Raw genomic sequence first — 22,123 nt, 5'->3', positions numbered from 1 at the left:
TTGCTCCAGCCCCATCACATACATGCTGAATAAGAATAGGTACAAAAAGAACACATACACACACACACACACACACAGCATTCCTTGCACATGGGTGGATTGTGACTATAGACATGACAATGACCCACAAACATCACATCCATCTGCATTTTAGGGACACTTAGGATGTAACAAATAATTCACAAGCATAAACCTTAGACATTTGGTAGAGCTAGTAATATTTTATTTTAAGGAAAATATAATTTTGATATGTATTAACATATTTTGAAGATTTAAGAAACATCAAATGATCTTAACACTGTTAACATTATACTCTGCAAATTTGGAGCAGGTTTATAATATCCTTTGGGGTCTTATGCACTGGAAAAAAATATGTATATATCAAAGAAATTCATGGTTAAAGGATTAATACTCAAAAGAAAAACACAATTACATTTGAGCCAGTCACATGAAAAACTCACAATAAATAGTTATGGTTACAGTTTTTAAATGATCAAATGAGAAAATTTACAAGTTTAAGGAAAAGAGTGTAGCTGTTTTCCATCTTTCCCGAAGACAGAAAATAGAAATAAAGTGGATTTCAGTTTGAGCAGAATTGTTTCACATGTACGGAAAGTCTTCACTGATGTAACTTGCCGGTGTCTTTAAAAGCAAGACAACTAAAAACAATATTTTTTTCTCAATATGGAGTAAGTCAAGACAGACATAGCTTCAACGATGCCTTCCTGCCATGAAGAAGATTTCAAACCAGCTAGTAAACAATGGCAATTAGTTACATCTTTGGTCCCACAGACGATCCCCAGATCTGGCTGAACAAACCTTTCACTGACATAGAGTTCCCGTAACGCCCCCTGAGCAAAGTGGTGTTCTCTAACAGGTTTTGTGCAATTGCTCAACCTTTTCAAGGTAACGTCTTATACTTTTACTAAAAAGGATTGGTAACGACTGTGAAGGGAGTACGAAGTTGACTACTCTGTGTCCTGCTTTGCAGTGAGTGGGACTGTGTTGTAGTAAAGAAATAAACGTTATTTGCTTGAGGTATTCTGTAAGAGTCTTATGTTATTGCAGATGCGAGCTCATGTCAACTCGAGGTGGTTCATCTTCTACAAGAAGGTGGAGAGACTTCTTCAGGCTCTTATGCCATCTACCTTCATTCCTCTCTATACCATGGTAAGGTCTGGGTTTAAGACATTTCATTTTATTCTTCTGTTTAGCCATTAAAGAATCACAAGTATACTTTTTAAACTTCCTTATAGGTCACCTTTTCCAGAATAAGATATCATGAGGCAAAGCTGCGTTGGCATTGGCAGAAAAAGGTGAGAACAAGTTGAAGTTCACGGTGTTATGCTTGTGATTCTTCAGGCAAATTCAGAAATGATGTGACAGACATGGTTGCTTCCAAATAAAAACCGTCCTGGGTACACAGGAGGTAAAACGCCTAATGAACAAAATTACAAAAAGGGAGAGAGAAAGAGAGAGCGAGCAAGAGGGAGAGAGAGAGTGAGTGCTCCGGAAGGGAGGAAATTCAAAAGAGAACTGATGCTAGTATTTCTTTTCTTTTCTTTTCTTTTTTTTTTTAAGATTTTATTTATTTAGAGAGAGTGTGTGTGTGAGCACAAGTGGGTTAAGGAGTAGAGGGAAAGGGACCAGCAGACTCCGTGCCGAGTTTGGAGGCTGATGCAGGACTTGATCCCACAACCCTGAGACCATGACCTGAGCCAAAATCAAGAGTCAGACACTTAACCAACTGAACTACCCAGGGACCCTTGATGCAGTATTTCTAAACTTTTAAATTTATTTTAGCAGTGTAATTTTTTTTTACTTTTATTTAGCAATTGACTTTTGCCTCATGCAATATTCTTACGGGTTTAACCTGTAAAATTGGACAGAGTTGAATCTCTTATAAAACATAATCTAATTCTAATTTAATGCCCTAACACGTTCATTTTGGGCAGCTCACCCAGAGATGCCAGTACATAGACGTTCAGATTCCTAGATTTCCTTTGGAAATCTAACAACCTTATTCATTCAGCAAATCATTGCGTTGAATGTCTAGAGACGGAGCTGGGCAGGAGATGAATAAGCAGCTCAGAGGCGGGAAGGGCGGGCTGACCGCGGCCAGTGGAGCGTGGGAGTGGCCAGGGTGGGCGGGGCTGGCTGGGCCTGGACGGCGGCCCTGATGTGTGAGAACCGCCAGAGGGGCAGCTGGAAGGGCGAGCAGGGCGTCAAGCGTTTTGAGTATCACGTCAAGGGAAGCAAGGAGGCCAGGGGAGGCCAACAGACTCTTCTCAGATCGCATTTATACCTCCTTTTCTAAATTGTGTGTGTGTGTGTGTGTGTGTGTGTGTGTGTGGCTACACTAGGGCTTACTGCTAAGAATTCATTGTGGACTCAGCTGTCTCTGGGGAGGGAGAGAGGACAGAGACAGAGACAGAGACCAGAAGCTCCAAATTCCTGACCCTACCAGCCATCCTAGGCCTTGACCTCGCGGTCATGCAATTAAATTGCCCTTTTGGGTTAAAGAACAAAGAAGACATTGTATACTCCTTGGTTGTTCAAGAACGAAGTCTTTTGAGATCTGTATCTCTGGACAAATAAAACGAGACTTCTTGCTGTTTTTACAGGTGATAAACAAAGGACTCTTTTTCTTTGGAACACTGGTAGCCGTGGGTGGTACCTACCTATTTCTGTGCTCCATGTCCCTGAGACCCCTGCACTGCTTCAGAAGACCATGGGAGTGGCTCACTGACTTCCAGGGAACAGGACATGTTTCCTTGCAAACTCCATGGAGTGACTAGAAAAAAATTCCCGATGTCATTAGCCGGTGACGTAAATATGCTGACGTGGCAAGTGGACTTCCTTGTCACTGAAACTAAGGACCAAAGCCACGTTTCCATCATCATATCTAATTCACTAGGGAAAGATATATGTCAGCTTACAATTAAAATCAGTATAAAATTTCTCTGTGTGTTCATTGTGATTATTGGGGGTGGGACCACCCCTAAACTACCAGTTTAAGTTGCAAAACACAGCTTTCCCATAATGCTACACATAGGTGTGGTCATTCTAAATATAAAAGTGCAGTGACCAAGATCTCTTTCACTTCTCAAAAAGTTAAAGCACCGGGGACCTCAAGGAAGATGCTGATCACCTCTTCCCTTTCAAGGACATGGTTAAAGTCACGATAGGACTGACTCGTAACACCCAAGACTAAAAACCGTGATTTGCCTAACACGTAAATTACACTTTGGATCACCCAGATGGAACTAATCCAACATAGAGCTCAGCTTCACTACCAAAACTGGAAGTAAAAATGAGGAATTTGGGGCACTCTAGAACATTACAAAATGAACTAATTTTACTTTACCGTCTTCGAAGGCCATTATTACCTTTTGAAGATTAAAAAAAGAGGGGGTTATTGCTGCCACACTAAGTGAAGAACAAGCAGTTTTATTTATAATTAAACAGCTATATATACGACAGAGTGGAAACGAAACAAGGGAGATAGTTTTCATAGAAATTATTCCATTTGAGATTCTCAAGAAGCAGTTAACTAACCAGCGATAAACTTGATTTTGAAAAGTTCTTTTAGGGAAAATATTTTCTTTGGTTCTTCCTTCTTCAGTAGACCAGCTGAAACAGAAGTCTTTCAGACATGATTAATTGTGAAGATGCTACATCAGCAGGACAGTCAACTAAGAAATAAAAACTAGGCAACAAAATAAAATGGTTCAGTTTCTTTTTTACATAGTCGAAGAAATCCTTGAGTTCTAATGAGCTGTGTTTAGTCCAAACAATGACTCGTGGGAAAATGACAACTTCACGAGCACTGACCGTTGATTACCCAGGAGACTGATTAAAGAGCAAAAAAGACTAAATAATACATTTTATGAATACGGTTTTACCCTTACTTTCATTCCCTTCAAAGTAGGTTGGTTGGTTGGTTTGTTTGCTTGGAACTCCTTTTCTAAACCCAAAACACTTGGCAAAATTGTGGCAAACTGTTGAGAGGATAATGTTGCCAAGTCATGTTTGAAATGAAACAGATCTGCCATCGACACATCCTTCCCATGGACATCCTCTGCTCATGGATGAGTCCCCAGCCTCCATGATTATTTTGAAATTCACGACCTTTCCTTTGCTGGGTTGCTTTTCAATATTCCTTCTGGAGCGTGCTTAGCAGGACAGTCATCTTGAAGCTCGTCTTTATCATACGGCACATACAGTAGATCTTTTGTCTCCAGGGTGCTGATTCTCTTTTTCACCCTGGAGTAGGCTCTCTGATAAATCTGATCGCTCAAACATAGGATAAGACAGTGATGAGGATCCAACACCACGGAAAAGTTGCGATTTCCGACACGTATGATACAAAGTTATTTTTACAGTTATTTCGAGCTATGAATACAGCTAAGTATTTTTGAGAAAAATGTATTATGTGCCTTGGAAAATAGTGTCATTTAAAAAAATATATTTGAAATGAAAATTTCCAACATGTTAGAAGTTAATGGTGCCAGATGCCCATCTTGTGCCATGAATGGTTTTTCGTTACACAAAGCACCCATTGAATTAAAGCAACTGTCTTGCTCAGTTGCTTCCAGAGGCTAGAAAGCATACGGGCAATTCAGATTTCCTGCTGACTCACAGAAGTTCTGTTGATGTTGTGGGGGTCCAGGGCAGGATGCCCAAAAATATGTCACAATTTTGAATTCAGCTTACTTAATAAACAGCAGATGCAAAAAGAACAGTCTGACCTTGTCCTCCTGAAAGCAGGAAATCTCTCGTGTGAAAGGTACCTCCCTAAACCAGGGGGTAGAGAGACATCTGTGTCATCAGAGACAGAGAACTGAGGGCTGAAAAACCTGTATGAACAAACCCTGTTACTTTTACTAAATTACTACCAAGCCCAGATCCTGTTTAGAATTCTTTACTGACTGAAGCTCAGTAAACATGAGTTTTCTTGTCATGTCAATGTCATGTCAATTCCTTACAGATTTATGCCTCTTTGTCTAAAATGTGAAAAAGCTACATGCCCTGCTCATTTCTTTGGGTCTCAATTTTCTCATTGGGCCTCCATGCACACAGAATTAAACTTTTGGGTTTTTCTCCTGTTCATCTGTCTCATGTCAATTTAATTCCTACACCAGGTAGAAGAAAATTTTAGAGCAGAGGAAAGTTTTTCCTCCCCCAAAATATTACATAGAGTGGGGATTCCAAAACAGTCCTCATAATGGAAGTCAAGAAGTGGTTTCCAGTATAAGGCCTCATCTTTCATTACCATTATTCCTCCCTATAAAGGACGAACTTGGATTACATCAACCTTTGACATACTGGTCTTGTCACTGTCATCAACTGACAGTGATTCATCACTGGTGATGATAAAAATGATGGAAGAAGAATTAAAAGTCACTTTTTTCTTTGGCCTGGCCCCATCTTTTTGTGACATCACAATGGGTCTGATCTGCATTTCACTCCCATTGGTTGGTAGGTCCTTAGCAGGCCTCTGGCATCTCAGAAGTCGGAAGCAGAGCAGTTGCAAAAGGGATCTTCGGAACTGGGCAGAGAGAAAACAAAGTTGAATATACAGTAAAAATTTGGCCCTTAATCTGGGTTAACATTCAATAAAATTACTTGAATTTAATTTCGGTTGTTCTTTTTTATTTGTTAGCTGGGGTGGGTGTGGGGTTAGGTGGCAATGCTCATATGTACCTAAATAACCCTGGAGTTTTAGGGTTTTTTAATTATTATGTAATTCTCATCAACAAAATCATATAGGACTATTACAATACCTTATAATCTCCATGGATTCAAGGTGCATGCACCATCTTTGAGGACAACTCAATCTGTTTCTTTAAGAAATTTCAAATTGGAGGGGAAGACGAACCATGAGAGACTGTGGACTCTGAGAAACAAACTGAGGGTTTTGAAGGGGCAGGGGGGTGGGAGGTTGGGTGAGCCTGGTGGTGGGTATTAAGGAGGGCACATATTGCATAGAGCACTGGGTGTGGTGCATAAACAATGAATTCTGGAACACTGAAAAGAAATTTAAAAAATAAATAACAACTTAAAAAAATACAAAAAAAAAAAGAAATTTCAAATTAATTCATTCCACAAATATTCAGTGAGCCACTACAAGGTAAAAGCCACTGGGCTACAATTTGGGATACTGCGGGCAGCAAAGGCTGACAAGGCCCTTCCCACAGAGTTTACAGTCTGCTGTCCTCACTAATTTCCTTTGATCAGGTAAGGAATTTTTTTCTATCAAGATTACAAACCATCTGGAGAAAAAATACAACAGCAGAGAGTGCTAGTGCTCACCAATACCCAGGATCCTCCCCTTGTCCTGGGTACAACACCGAACCCCATTTCTCAACTCCCTTTCAGGGGCTCCTCCCTGGTCTTCCCCTCCTACAAGACCTTAACGGTCAAGCCTGATGATTATAATATCACAACATGGAGGAATTTTGATTCCTACAGAACTGCATGAGACAGATCCCCTGCCCTCCAGCAAATAGAGTGGACTCTGGACCAGGATCTAATCAAAATCTTAGGGCCCCTGGGTGACTCAGTCAGTTGAGCTTCTGACTCTTGGTTTTGGCTCAGGCTATGATCTCAGGGTCTTGAGATCAAGCCCCGTAGGGGGCTCTGCATTCAGCAGGGAGTCTGCTTGAGATTCTCTCCCTCGGCCCCTCTCCCCACTTGTGCTCCCACATGTGTTCTCTTTCTCTCTCTAAAATAAAGAAATACATTTTAAAAAAATAAATGAAAAATATTTTTCTTATTAATTCACTGAGATGGTGGAGTTATTTGTTGCAATAGTCTATCATGACCAATAAAACATATAAATAAAAAGTTACTTAATTTGACTTTTATCCCTTTTATTCAGAGCAAAATTGAAGTTTTAATACATGGGCTTTCCCAGATCAGGAAATACCAGTGGAAAATAGAATAGCTAGCTACATTGATTTCTGTCTTCTTTAAACCCCTTTATATACAAGTTAGTATTTAGTCTATACTCACCTTTAAAAATATTTGCTTGAGACTATTCATCAAACTAGTGTTTGCTATATCAGCTTAAGTGCTAAAGATACAATATTATAAGGGTTAAAGTATGTCAAAATATGTTTTCCTACATAAATGGTAAGCTCTTTGAGGATAGGGACCATTGTTTTATTTATTTGTTTGTTAGTTTACTGTGTCTTTCAGGCTTTCCATTTTAAATGTGCTCCTGAGAACCAGAAACATGGGGACCACGTGCAATGTTACGGAGCAGAATCTTGGCCACCCAGGCATTCCAAATCTGAGTATGTAATTTTTTTTTTTTTATGGTCTCTCCTGGTGTGGTGTATGCACACTAAAATTTTAAAAGAACTGACATAGGGGCCACTGGCCCAGAGAAAGAACACAAAAGGTAATGTCAGGTAATATATGTTAAATGTAATTATTTGCCTGTTGAAGTGGTAGTTCTTAAAATATGAAGCCCTTACACTTCTTCAGAAAATTAAACTTATAAACCCTCTTGTTAGAAAAATGTACACGTGCATATTCTTAAAAAGTTTTATGATCATTTCAGGGGTTCTCATGGTTCTCCTGAAGCCAATTCAAGTAATTCTCAGATTTTAGGGGCTCTGAGTTAACATTCTCTGGATTCAAGTAAATAGATAAATGAAGGCATCATGAAAGAGAAAGAAAGACCATCAATGAATAGAGCTTGAAACCATATGAATGTACAAAGAGGGAGACTTAGCAGTGAACATTATAAGGTTAATAGAAAAAACGTCCTCTCATTCCAAACTTTTGAGTATTAGTAGCCAGGGTAGCTATTATGGCCTGTTACTAGTGTGATCTGTTACTTTAAAGTTCCAATGGAGAGGTTCCTGGGTGACAGCGTCTATGGAGCATCAGACTCTTGGTTTTGGCTCAGGTCAGGATCTCAGGGTTGTGAGATCGAGCCCTGAGTTGGGCTTGAGGCTCAGTGCAGAGTCGGCTTGAGATTCCCCGTCCCTCTCCCTCTGCCTGTCTCTCCCTTTCCCTCAGGTCCTCCCCTTCGTGTTCTCTCTCTCTCAAATAAATAAATAAATATTTAAAAAATAAAAATAAAAAATTTCAATGCAGGAATTGGCCATTATTTATAACTTGGCAATTCTCTGGTCTTTAAGCTTTGTTACTTAGAGGCTTAGCCTCATGCTTCATCGCAGTTCTAGTGAGGCCCTCATAGTCCTGGCTGACAGTCTCAAGTCGAAACCTGTCTCCCACAAACACAGATAATAAGCTTCCCATTCGATCTAGAGGAGTTTCTGGAACCAAATTAATTTGAGCTACACACTGGCCATGGCATGTGAATAATGATACCTGAAACCGTAAGTGGTGAGCTATGAGCATGGGCTTTGATATTCTAGCAAACCAGACTGGAATCCAGGCACCAACAATTCCTGGAGCAGGCCAGTCATTTAACTTTTTTGAACTTGTGTTATAATTCATAAATAAAGTAAGAAATAAGACTAATGTCTATTTCATGGTGTTTTGAAAGATAATGGGTATAATCTCCACAGTACAGTAAGAATTTTAAGTAAATTATTAACTTTGTGGCCATTATTATTACTAGACATAAAATGTTTCCTGATGAATTAAATATTAATTTTAATGGAATTTTACTTAATAAGATTTTTGGTAGATCTTAGAATTGTTACTATTTTCTTTGGGGAATATCTTGCATTTATTCCTGAATAATATAAAATTCTTGACTTAGGTTTTTAATCATTGAAGCAGTCTGAATAATCTCTATAAAAGTATTACATTTTCCAACAACCACATCTACATGGTGAAAACAACGTGTCTATTACCACACTTACCTTTCTGATCATGATGATATAAATAATCGGATTATATACAGTGCTTGACTTAGCAAAGAGATAGGAGACAAGAGATACTGTTGGAGTGACCAGGTGTCCGTAACCATTCACCACCAAGAAACAGATCACGATATAAGGCATCCAAAAGATAAGGAAGATAAATATCATTAAAAAGCACATTTTGGCCACTTTCTTTTCATATCTTAAAATCTTAATCACTTGAATGGTCTGAAGATCTTCAACACAACGAAGCTGCAGAAAGGAGAAAGAAAAGAGTTGAAAGTCAAAGAATCCTTTTCTCATGTTGCTTTGATAACAGATAAAATTCCGGGGCCTACCCTCGTGGAAAGACAACTCAACAGGACTTTGGGGGCCAACTTCTGACCCAAGAGCCTCCAGCTGGGTCCAGCCCTTAATCTTTCCATGTCTCAGTCCATGCATCTTTAATACAGTACTTTGAGCCACATAGTCTCTTTGATCCTTTAATGGTTTTTAATGTTTTCCAATTTATTTAAAGAAGAAAAAAATGGGGGCGCCTGGGTGGCTCAGATGTTGAGTGTGGGACTCTTAGTTTTGGCTCAGGTCATGATTTCACAATCCGGCCCTGCTGTGCTCCACGCCCAGTGTGTAGTCTGCTTGGGATTCTCGCTCTCCCTCTGCCCCTCCCCTCCCCCACCACAAACACACATGTTTTCTCTCTAATATAAATAAATAAAATCTTAAAAAAAAAAGAAGAAAATGAATTATTTTGCTTAGATCCTCCAGTCACTGAAAGCCTGACAGAGTCCTGACAAATTGGAAACTCTTTCTCCATGATCCTCGAAACTCTAATCCAGACCATAACCCTCAACTTCTCAAACCAGGCAGCAAACATGTGACGTTGGTTCTGCATGGTTAAGCTGGTCTTGATTAAAGCTAAATTCCCAAATGAATTCTTGCTGCAAACTATGGTGGCTTCCACTCACAGCTAACTACTGCAAAGTGGGATTTGTTTTTTTTTTTTTTTTTTTTTTAAAGATTTTATTTATTTATTTGACAAACAGAGATCACAAGTAGGCAGAGAGGCAGGCAGAGAGAGAGAGGAGGAAGCAGGCTCCCTGCTGAGCAGAGAGGCTGATGCGGGGCTTGATCCCAGGACTTGGGATCATGACCCGAGCCGAAGGCAGAGGCTTTAACCCACTGAGCCACCCAGGCGCCCCTGCAAAGTGGGATTTGATGGGGACCTCGCTTGTGGTTGGTTTCATCAGGGCTCAGGTGCACAGAACACTTGTAGCCACATTCCTGTAAACTCAGCATATCTGCTTTTAGTTTATCCCTATTAAAGCACTGAAGAATAATGGTCTAGAGTCTGAAAGTTGTTTGGGTTTCTCAGATAAAAGTTCTTTGAAGTTCCGGGGCTCCTGGGTGGCTCAGTGGGTTAAAGCCTCTGCCTTCGGCTCAGGTTGTGATCCCGGGGTCCTGGGATCGAGCCCCGCATCGGGCTCTCTGCTCAGCGGGGAGCCTGCTTCCCTTCCTCTCTCTCTCTCTCTCTGCCTACTTGTGATCTCTGTCAAATAAATAAATAAAATCTTTAAAAAAAAAGTTCTTTGAAGTTCCTTCTATTGTTACTATAAATTTATTAGTAAGGGGTGGGGGATAATATCCCTCTACACCAAAAGTATGTTCTGAAATAAAATGGTTTTTCTGAATATCCTAAAAAGTTTGCTCTAAAAATACAAATGCCTTATGTATTTAAAATAAGGTATCTCGCATACTGTTTATACTTAGTGCACAATTTTAAACTGGGAAATTTATTTCATTTCAACAAAATCTAAGCATTCCTTTTTATTTCCAGCATTATCATAAAAATTAAGGAAAAAATTTCCAAAAAATCAGAACATGTGCTTATAGTGTTTAAAAGTATATTTGAATTGATACAGCTAAGTTATTGATATCATCTAAAATTATACTGAAGAAACTATATTCTTAGTAGAATCACCTATTCATACTGACAGAGAGTAGGAAGAAAATATGGATAATTAAAATGATTGTGTTTTTATAGAGTAGAGGAAGGCGTAGGAGTGGGCACGGTTGTAGAGTTGGATACTATTATTATCTATTCTATCTATTATCTATCTATCTATTATATTTTAAAAGAAACTATTTTATTTAATATGATAGGATATTACTCTATTTTCAGAACAACATTTTTTGGGTGGGTGGGAATTTTTCCCTAGAGTTTCTTTTTTTTTTCCTTTTTTTTAAAGATTTTATTTATTTATTTGACAGAGATCACAAGTAGGCAGAGAGGCAGGCAGAGAGAGAGGAGGAAGCAGGCTCCCCGCTGAGCAGAGAGCCCGATGCGGGGCTCGATCCCAGGACCCTGGGATCATGACCCGAGCCAAAGGCAGAGGCTTTTAACCCACTGAGCCACCCAGGTGCCCCTCCCCAGAGTTTCTTAAGAAGGTTGTGGAGTTTGGGGCACCTGGGTGGCTCAGTGGGTTAAAAGCCTCTGCCTTTGGCTCGGGTCATGATCCCAGGGTCCTGGGATCGAGCCCCGCATCGGGCTCTCTGCTCAGCGGGGAGCCTGCTTCCTCCTCTCTCTCTGCCTGCCTCTCTGCCTACTTGTGATCTCTGTCAAATAAATAAATAAAATCTTAAAAAAAAAAAAGAAGGTTGTGGAGTTCTAATAAAAGGTTTCGATTTGGAATTAGGTCTGGATCCATATCCCAGACTCACCACTTTTGCTCCTGGCAATCAATTACTTCCTCTAAGAGTCAAGATTAAAGGAGATTCAAATGAATAACCTGTTGGACTTAACAGAAGTTGGGTCCTAGTTCCGCACACATGACTTTGTGGGATTATGTCCAAGATTAAATATTTATTTACACTGGAGTTATATTTGAAACTAACGCATTTAGATGCACTTGTACTTTTATGATACTATGGAAATATTTGGAATCATGATTTTTGGCTCCTCAGTTTCAATTAATGAGTATATATATTCGATATACTCGATATATAGTATATTTAATATACGATATATTGCATTGTATTGATAATATGCAATGTACTCAATATAACCACAGCTCAATCATCTGTCTCCGATTCCCCACCATCCAGAGCCCCCCCAGACTCATCTCTACCCTTTCTGGCAGCACAATTCCCATCCTCTCAACACATATCAAAGCAGAGCATTCATTTACCATCTTGAAATTACGTGCCTGCCAGAGAAATTAATTTAAGGAAATACTGGGCTGGGAAAGCCCAGTGTCTCTTTGGTACAAGGATATAGTTCTGATTAATGTTCTGGATTATTTGGGTTTGTGTATGTGTAGTTTCCATGATTATTTTTCATTTATCTCTTCTGGCCTCTCTGTTTTATCATTCTCCATTCCTTCACTCTGTCCTTTCAAAGTTTTCCAAATAAAGAGCCCCCCAAATGTCCTACCCCAATATTCAATCATTTGAGGATATTTTCTAAAACTGTTACAGATGGAGCAAAAGCATATGTATAGCTGAACTTGTCCTGAAGGTTGAACCACTTAAGACACATTCCCCAGAATTCCCAATAAAAGAGTCCTCTGCCTGTATTAAATTGGGCTTATTGATGCAGACACCTGTAGATTTTCAAACACTTCACCGTGAGTCCTTTTCTCACATGAGAAGCTCTGTCTCCATCACTGCTATGAGTCACCCCTCTGGATAAATCACCAGGTTCTGAGTGGAGAATACTGTGGTCTAGAGTCAAGTCTCTTCACACTTGTACCACTTCTCCTTCCAATGCATTGTTTGTCACTCATTCCAAAAATAGTCTCTGATCAACTATTTTATGAAAGTCCTGTTCCAGCTATAGGTGAAAAAATGAATAAGACTGGGTCTCTGCTTTTAAGGAATTCACTGTATTCGGAGGGTGACAGGCACACAGACTGCTTCCATAGATGATACATGTCGTGAGGGAGGTGACCAGAGAGGGCTATGAGAACACAGAGGATGGGTAATGGATTCAGACATGGGTAAGGGCAAGAAGATACTGAGCTCAGACGCCTGTGGTTAAGCCAAGTAAGGAGGAAGGACAGAGTGTTCCAGGAACAGGATGTATGCTAAGGTAAAGTAGTAAAAGAACACGTGTCAAGTTCTGGGAACAAGAAATATTGCACTTGACCGGAACCTGAGTTGGCAAGAGGGTCGGCATGTCAAGAATTAAAGCTGGACACACAGACAAGAGATGGTAATGCAGGACCCTGGTAGTCACACTCAGAGGCTTTATTTTTCATCATGAAGGCAGAGGAACCTCTAAAGGATTTTAAGCTGGCCAGTGATATGAGAAAACTTGCATTTAAGCATAAATGGGAAGGGGAGGTGAGCCATGAGAGACTATGGACTCTGAAAAACAACCTGAGGGTTTTGAAGGGGCGGGGGTGGGAGGTTGGGGGAACCAGGTGGTGGGTATTAGGGAGGGCACGGATTGCATGGAGCACTGGGTGTGGTGAAAAAACAATGAATACTGTTACGCTGAAAATAAATAAATTAAAAAAAAAAGAATAATTACTCCATATTGGAAGTGTGGAGAAAATGGATTAGAAGAAAGAAAGAATAAAGGAAGAAAAAACTAAGGCCCCTTTGAACTGAGTCTGTGACCATAGGAGAAGGGGGAAAAGGATATGAGGAAAAATAGGAGATTGAACACATGAAAACTGATCCTTGATTGTGGGATAACTGGGGAGATGTGGATGAGGAATAGTCAAATATTATGCTCTCATTTCTGGCTGAGGAAGAATGACCATCCACTGAGAAAGGGAATGGAGGAGCAGCCGATCTGGGGGAAAGATGACCCGTTTGTCTTCACGCACGTGGAATCTGTTAAGCCTGAATGTTCTGAAGAGGCACCTGGAAAGCCAAGTCAGTGAAGCCTCTGCCTTCGGCTCTGGTCACGATCCCAGAGTACTGGGATCGAGCCCCGCATCAGGGTCCCTGCTCCGTGGGGAATCTGTTTCTCCCTCTGTGCTTCACCCCACCCTCACCCTGCTCTCTCATGTTTTCTCTCACTCTCAAATAAATAAATAAAATCTTAAAATTAAAAAAAAAAAGAATCTGATAAGTCTGGGGACCATCCTAGTGGAGGTCTGCGATAGGCAGCTGACTGGGACCTGACACAGGCCAGAACACCCTGGTCAGAAATAGAGATTCCAAAGTCACCGAGCTATTGTTAGAAGGGGAAATCCTAAGAGCCTATGAGATGCCCAAGGCCAGCGTGTAGCATGAGAAAAGAGCGACACGCACAATGCTCCGAAGCCCATGGGAAGCAGCCCTTGGCAGAGACCTAAGATGGGCCGCAGAATCAGCAGCAAAGACAGGAGAGAGTGGAATCCTAGAAACAGCGGAGGAGAAAACCACCAGTGAGTGGAAGTTGTCAACAATGCCACAAGTGTCAAAGAGCGCGGATGTCAGAAAAGAAAAAAAGAGATAAGAATGTGTTCCCCGGATCTAACATGTGGGAGATCATCAGTTACCGTAATGGGGGCTGTTTCTCCGGCAGTGTGCTCAAGGAAGGAAGCACCAGTTTGCTATGGGTTGGGGAGTTAAATGCTAGGTAAGTTTATCAAGCTATAAACTCTATGAGGCAGGGGCGATATCTTATACATGTTACACCCTCAGAGCTTCGGCAACAGTTTAGTCAGCTTGGGCCTCCATAACCGTATAACATAGACTGAGTGGCTTAGACAACAGAAATGTATTTCTCACAAATCTGAAGGCTGGCAAGTGTGAGGTCCAGATGCCCACAGGTGGGTTTCAGTAGGAGACCTCTTTTCGTGGCTTGGAGATGGTTGCCTTCTCTCCGTGTACTCGTATGGTGGAAAGAGAGACGGAAGGAGGGAGGAAGAGACACAGAGAAAGAGAGAGCCACTGGCCTTTCCTCCTCTCCTTACAAGAGCACTAATGCCATCATGAGGACCCCACTCTCATGACATCCTATGACCCTAATTACCTCTTAAAGATCCCATCTCCAATACCGTTGACTGAGGGTTAAGCTTCCATATATAAATTTTGGAAAGAAAAAAAAAAAAAACATTCAGCCCAAAATAGTCAGTAATTGATGCATTCTAGATGTTCAACCGATATTGGCCGAATGAAGGCTTACTGAGTGGTGATAGGACATCAAAAGCCACTAATGGTTCTTTGAGTAGAGACTGGTAAGGAGAGCGATGAAGTGAGAGCCAGAGGGAGTTGAGAGCAGACTTTGCTTTTGTATAATAGTAGCATAGTTATTGCTAAACAGAAGGAGCCAGAAGTAAGGGAGAGATTGGAGATGTTAAGTGGAAGAGAAAATTATTACTTGAGAGAGGTCCCTGGGGCAGAAAATGGGGTTGGGAGAAAACCAGAAGCTACGGTCAGCTTGGTCCTCAGAGATCTATTCCATGACCCCAGAACTGAAGGGGGGGTGGGGGGGACCTAAGAATGAGGCTGAACAGAGACATTTGTATAAAGGGGGACAGGGAGTCGAGAAATTTCTTGATAATGGCTTTCTTTTGCCCAATACATAAGCATGATTATTTGATAAGAATGACTGGGGGGTAGGGCAAGAGCTGAATTCAAAGGAGAACTGAGGATTTGCAGAAGTGACCGTGTGAGAGAGCGGACCCTCCAGGGGCCCAGACGTTGCCAGACACCGCTGAGAGGACATCTGGGTATGGGCATTGGGAATCTGGGCGCATATTTTCCTGCAGCCGCTCTTTGTAGTTTGACTACGGGCATGGGGAAAACCTATCTTTGGATTGATATGGGGATTGTGTTTTCTTTTTTTACAAAATAGATGTGCATGAGAAAAGTTCGAATGTGGAAGTCGGCAATGGGTTATGATTTAAAGTGATGCATGTGGCCAAGTTCGTTTTTTTTGTTTGTTTGTTTTGTTTTGTTTTGTTTTTTCAAAGGTGAAAGCTAGAGGGGTTTAGCAGGGTGCATAGGAGACCGCTGAGCAGAAGTTCTGAAGAAGGAAGATGCAGACAGGAAGTCACGGCGATTAAGCAAGGAAAATGTACGGGGCTAGAGGAGGAGACTGCGTCCCACTGTCACTCCAGACGTCTTGCTAGCACTCAACAGGAAACCCATTTGTGGCCAGGCTCGCGCTTTATGATTCAGAAGTGATTTCCGGACAAAATATCTATACTATGGTCGAGTGGATTTACATGACCTTTGAATGCATACAATCATGGGAAGTGTGGAATTTCCTTGGTTAGAGTTCTTTAATTCTAACAGTGCCAGAGAATGCAGGTGTTCTTGGTTGTTACTGATTTTATCTGTCCAGAACCCCTTTCCTTCCTCTTTGTGGTTTAGAGGGTGGCAAGAGAAAGTAGATGTTATTCTTCATCTGCCTTTTAGAGAGTGACTCAGTGCCCAGTTCTACTGAACAGAGTAGAATTCTAGACTCTCCCAGGACATCCCCTAGTACTGCGCCAGCTGCGGACAACCACTGATCACGTAGGGAGAGTTTGAGTCTCTTCTGCCCAGAACTGCCCACCCTGGAAATAGAGGAGGGGAGGGGCACCCGCCGTTTTCAACTTACCATCCGAACGGAATACAGAATATGGCCATAGCAATGGGCTATGACTCCCAGGGGCACCACCAGACAGCCAAGAAATAAGAAAAGCACGAAGGAGGAGTCGTTGGCGTCCTTGGATTTCCAGTCCACAGAGCAGCCTAGGCCATGCACGTCCAGGATGTACCTGTTCCAGCCCAGCAGAGGCGCTCCCGACCACGCCAGTGAGTACAGCCAGATGTAGGTAATGGCCCTCCAGGCCCAGGAAAAATTGATCACTCTGGCATGGACCACGCGAATGTAACGTTCATAGGCCAGCACAGTCAGGGTGGTGATGGAAACGATGCCTGCAGGAAGAGAAAGCGGGACACTATGACATGGTGCGGCGGCGGCCGGACGTAGCCGAGGGTCCGCTGTCCGCTGGAGACACTTCCCAGAGCGTCTGGAACAAACAAGGTGCTCTGAAAGTCACACCTGAGAGGACTAATGCCTCACAGACCCCAGGACATTTGACTGGAAACATATTCACCCAGGAAAGAAAACCAATGGCAGGTGGGTTGTGCAGGACAAGAATAAAAGCTCTGCCCCAACCATACAGCTCCTGCGTTAAACTTCCTGCCCAAGAGAAGCTCTGAAGAGAGAGTCACTAAGTGAGTCTCATTTGATTTGACCTTTTCTCAGTTGTGTCTGAGCCAGGACTGAGCAGGATGAAGTCGAAGTGGGTTTCACAAGGCTGAGCGGACAAAGTTATGGTAACAGGAGCAGGGGGCTGGGTTAACCTTCCTGCTCGCGGACATAAGCCTACCAACTGTTCTCATCCAAGACGGCTGGCCAGGGAGTGAAGCCTCCTGTGCCCCCCGGGTCTACATGTATGCCTCCATTTGGCAGCAAATACACTTTAACAACATTCTCATTTATTTCCCTGCCTCTTCCCAGAGAGCGGTTCATTCCATCAACAGGCTTCTATTGGGCACCTGCTGTGTGCCGGTCACTTTTCCAACTCTGGAGGTTTCGGGATGACAGAAATGCAGAAATCTAGGTGCTCGGAGGGATCCCAATTGTGCAAACAACAGTAAGACGGCGGGAGGCGTAAATGTATCACGGGCGTCACGGAACAGGGGGCCTTTGTGAACCAGGAAGGAGAAGCATATTCCAGGAGAAACTAAGAATTATGTACCAGAGCAGGGAGACCATTTAAGGGTCTAAAAATGATGAAAGGATTCAAAGGTGCCAGGACTCCGAGGAAACAAAGCAGAGAGGAGGTTAAAAGGAGCAGATGAGTCTATCGGAAAAAAGGCTTTTGATTTCTTGCTAAGGGTTTTTGTTTCTCTCTCGTTCTTTAAAAAAAAAAACAAACCACTTTTCCTCTATAAAACAGTGAATTATAATCCTGTTAGTCTGTCATGTTTTTTAAGTGTGAAGGACAACAGTTAAGTTCTCTTCCTCTTCCTCCTCCCTTTCCCTCTGAAAGGACCCTCATTCCGGCAGTGGTACGGAACTCCCGTCCCAGGCCATGGCATGGAGAGCAGCTTGAAGGCTACTGCAAGAGTCCGAGCAGGTATGATGGGGCCTGAATTAGAGTACCTTTAAAGGTATGAAGAGCGAAGTCTGGATTCCAAGGACATGTGGTGGTTGTTACCGACAGAACCCACCAGCTCATTGAATGTGAAGAGGAAGGGAGAGAGAGGAGTCGAGAATCACCTGGAGATTTCTAACCTGTGTGGTGAGTTGAGAGTGGTTACATTAACAGAGATTGAAACTACCAGGTGTTACAAGCAGATATGGGGGAGAAAATGAAATGGTGAGCTCCCCTACTACACACTGCCATAAGTATTTCTAGAATGAGCAGATCAAGGGGAGCTGTAGAAAAGGTGGTCCTAACAGAGACTGAAATAAGACCTGTGTCAGGTAAGTGGGTGGGGGTGGGGCTTCAGGAAGGCTGGAGGGATCCCAGCTCCCACTACATAGTTCTGTGATTTCCGCAACTCATACAATCTCTGTAGACTTTGGGTTTTTGTTTTTACAAAATTGAAAAATCCCTTTGTATTATAAAATTTTCACTGTAGGAGTGTGAAGTGAAGAGGTCCCGGACTCGGAGAGCCACGCCCAGAACACGGTTAATATCGACTTATACCAGGATAGGTGTGTTATTTGCGGGGGAGGGAGGGCAGCATGTTTCCCCGTGTCTGATGCCTGTGGTAATGGGTAAGTGTTTGTTGAACACGTGAATGTTTAATCACTACATAAGGGACTGGAAGAAGAAGACGGGGTTTTGGAATATGATAGAGGGAAATATTTTAGGAAGTAGTGCTTTACTGACAAATAACAGACTTTCGTTCAGATTATATTAAGTAATTCTGGAGGTAAGGAAAATATCGAGTTGGATATTCTGCCTTCAGAACTAAAAATCAACTTTCCCATCATTAAGTTTTTACCTGAAGGGTGATACTGTCTTTTCTTTAACTGAGTACATTCCCAGAAGGAAACCCAAAACCCAAAGGTAGTTACACAGTTAAGACTCTAATGAGATTAGATACTGTTGGCTTCAGTTTACAAAATTTTTTATCAAATATAATGGCGTTTGATTATACAGTTGCCTGTAATTAAAACATAGTTTTGAGCTTTCAACTTTTAGTTAATTTTTGTTAATTTGCCTAGTTAAATTATCTTAAACATGATTTATTTCTTCTTAGGCAAGAAAACTCGCTGCAAATATGTTGTAGATTAGCAAATCTCAGTATACCCTACAGATAATAAATGAGTCCTTACTATTAAAGCAATAAGCTGGGATAATTTTAGCTGTCATTCATTCATTCATTCATTCATTCATTATTTACTGCATATCTATGTGTCCAGCACTGTGCCAGCAAATAGATACAAAGAAGGGAGTGACGCAGCCCCCTCCTAGAACAGTCCACTGGGTGAAGAGTGATAATACAATCACATCCAACAAGTAAATTAGTGGCCCACTATCAAAGAGAGAGACGGTGGAGAAGATGTGAGGGAGGAGGCTGTGGGCCTAGAGGAGTGGTGGTAGGACTGTGGCAGGATTGTCTGGGTGTCGGGAGAAGCCTTGCTGTGCTCAGGGCTCAAGTATGAAAAACCCCAGCACAGTGATCAGTCATGGTGCAGGAATGAGGTGAGTTTTCCCTCCTATTATTTAGGTCAAAAAGGGAAGAGGTTTGTTCAGTGTGATCTAGTTTTGGACCATGTCTGTATCCTAGCAAGCACCATGAGCTTCCGGGACCTGACCCAGCTGCTGACGTCAGTACTGTAAGCAGTTAGCACAGCTCCAGAATTTCCAGGCCTTCCCTGACTGCTTGGGTTATTAGTCAGACCGACTTAAGCTTCTAGGGTGACCCATTGGAACAGACCTAAACTACACCTGTTCCTTACATTCCCCCCTCTTTTTTTTTCTCTAAACAACACTTACTTACTCATGACTTTTGGTCCTGCCTGAGTGCTGTATTCTGGGGAAAGAGAATGATCAGACTGTGTTACAGCTACTTCATACATAACCTGCAACCGAGGTAGAGCCTGATTCTCTAATCCCTGAACACCATGGACAGGGAAGGGGAAGGTGACTGCCCCTAAAGGCGTGCCCATCATATGTGAGGCCCCAAATAATCATGCTACATACACTAGCCCTCTTTGTGGAGAGGGAGTTCTGTGGCTCTGAGGATTAAGGAACCAGTAGGAGGTGGAGAGAGTTTTGAAAACCCAGGAATGGCTGAGTCCACAACCCATAATTTTGCCTTTAAATCCACCTGTGCCCACAGGCTCTCCTGGGGGTAGCATGATGGCTCTGCTGTCCCTGCAAAGCTGTACACTGACCACACATGTACTAAGTCTCCCTGCACCCTGGAGGGTCTTCTAGGAGAAACCAGAGACGTGTGGGGCCTACCCTTGAAGAGACTACAATACCGTACATTCCTGTAGACCCAAGACCAACTCTATGCAATATTCAAGGGCAGGTAGGGTGAAGCAAAATCATATGGTATGATGACTGTGCAACAGCACACTCCAAAAATGAAAATTTTCATTTCATTTTGTGCACACGCAGCAATGAACAATCATTTAAACTTACATTTCCATTCCACTTTTCCCCTAAAAATTTTATTCTACTGGGAATATTGGTATGGCTGAAAGATTGTGAATTATTACATTATAGTCTTCAACTAAAATGTATTTAGAAATTGAAATTTTTAAATTTCTTGGATAGCAAGTGTCTAAATGTTTAAAAAATTGTCTTACGGATTAAGTTATCTTTTTTATTTGTATACAACTGATCAAAATATTTTGTTAAATATTAAAAATTAAAAACTTAATTAGAAATACATCTCTTAAAGTGATCAGTACAGCTTTCCCTCACCACAGAGATTATACCCTATCCACAAGTTACTATTACCAAGGCTAGAATGAATGATTAAGGATAAATTCTCTTCCTCTTTTTCTTGCTTATAAAGATTTCTTGTTCACACATGTATCCAGATGTAATGGAAGGAATTTTGTTATATTCAGTTCTTACTGATTATAAGAACATTCTTTTTATATTCAATGATTTGAGCTCTCCTGAATTTATATGCCAAAAATCGCAGAGTGGTTATTATCAAAAATTGTATTTAATCATCTACCAACTAACAAGTCAACTTTGTTAAAGGCAAATACCTGGAAACCACCAAAGTGGTCATCCATTTCCCCAGTTCCTCGTCAGTGTTATAACTTACCCCTTTGTTTGCCATCCTGGAACTTCCTCCCAGCCCTCCCTGGTAACGTCCACGGTAAGATTTGGGAAGGGTAAGGAGTGTATCTTTCTGTGGGCAGTAAGAGACAGGTGATGGAGAAAGGGAAGGTTTGGATCACAGAGAGCTGGTTTCTGGGAGAGAACACAAGCTGAGAATTTAGAAGCTGATTCTCCTAAAACTGTCCTTGCATAACCATCAGGAAGACCTGTGTCTCAAGCAGTATGCGTACACCCATTTGAAGACAGAAGTCTATGAAAACTAATCTCGGGGGCACCTGGGTGGCTCAGTGGGTTAAAGCCTCTGCCTTCGGCTCAGGTCATGATCCCAGGGTCCTGGGATCGAGCCCCACATCCGGGGTGGGGGGCGGTCTCTGCTCAGCAGGGAGCCTGCTTCCCCCTCTCTCTCTGCCTGCCTCTCTGCCTACTTGTGATCTCTGTCAAATGGATAAATAAAATCTTAAAAACAAACAAACAAACAACTAATCTCGGCGTATTATGGAGACACTGCTTAATCTTGCTGCATCACTTACTTACGTTGGGATACAGATGGCAAGCCCCAAAGTGCCAGCCACACTCAAAGCTGACTGCTTGGACACCACTGTTCCCTCTGCCTGAAATGCGGACAGAGATCTCAGAGCCTGCAGGAGAAGACAGACGTGTAAAGAAGTAATTACAGGAATGTGATACGTGCTGACCCAGAGCTGTGTCTGGGAGCTGGAGGGTACAATCGAGGAAGCACTGACCTCTGCCTAAGGAAACATTGAGGAAGGTCTTAAAACAATATTTGAATTGATGAATGCAAGGGAGTTTATCAAGTTGACGAGGGTGAGGATATTTCAAGGCCAAGGCTGTAGCATACAAAATGCATGGAAGCAAGAAGAGGTATCCAAGGGTTAACTCCGTGCACCAGCTTGAGTCAGTAAAGTTCTCTGTGATATAATTTGGTGATTATGCATTCGCTTACAACATTTATCAACAATCCAATATCATGCACATACAATAGACCAGGTACTG

At 41.9% G+C, this 22,123-nt stretch overlaps 2 protein-coding genes across 3 annotated transcripts in view; one reads left to right on the top strand and one right to left on the bottom strand.

Annotated features, from left to right (window-relative positions):
• Positions 1–2,962, top strand: part of KMO (kynurenine 3-monooxygenase) — a 46,578-nt gene extending 43,616 nt beyond the window's left edge. For both annotated transcript variants that reach the window (XR_013967984.1, XM_080824046.1), the window contains 3 exons: positions 1,069–1,170; positions 1,257–1,316; positions 2,625–2,962. Coding sequence is in view for 1 of the 2 variants with exons in the window: in XM_080824046.1 (XP_080680172.1) it covers positions 1,069–1,170; positions 1,257–1,316; positions 2,625–2,798 (336 nt within the window). In the remaining variant the exon portion in view is untranslated. The remainder of the gene's footprint in view (positions 1–1,068; positions 1,171–1,256; positions 1,317–2,624) is intronic.
• Positions 2,963–3,288: 326 nt separating this feature from the next.
• The window catches only part of OPN3 (opsin 3), a gene marked incomplete at its 5' end in the record, with an annotated part of 44,854 nt that continues 26,019 nt past the window's right edge, over positions 3,289–22,123 (bottom strand). The window contains 3 exons of the mRNA XM_080825135.1: positions 3,289–5,551; positions 8,850–9,101; positions 16,393–16,712. Coding sequence (XP_080681261.1) covers positions 5,288–5,551; positions 8,850–9,101; positions 16,393–16,712 — 836 coding nt within the window. The 3' untranslated portion in view covers positions 3,289–5,287. The remainder of the gene's footprint in view (positions 5,552–8,849; positions 9,102–16,392; positions 16,713–22,123) is intronic.

Source organism: Martes martes (assembly GCF_963455335.1).
Source record: "Martes martes genome assembly, chromosome: 15".
NCBI classification, from domain to species: domain Eukaryota; kingdom Metazoa; phylum Chordata; class Mammalia; order Carnivora; family Mustelidae; genus Martes; species Martes martes.
Note: the sequence above shows the minus strand (reverse complement) of the source record. Positions and strands in the feature narration are given on the sequence as shown.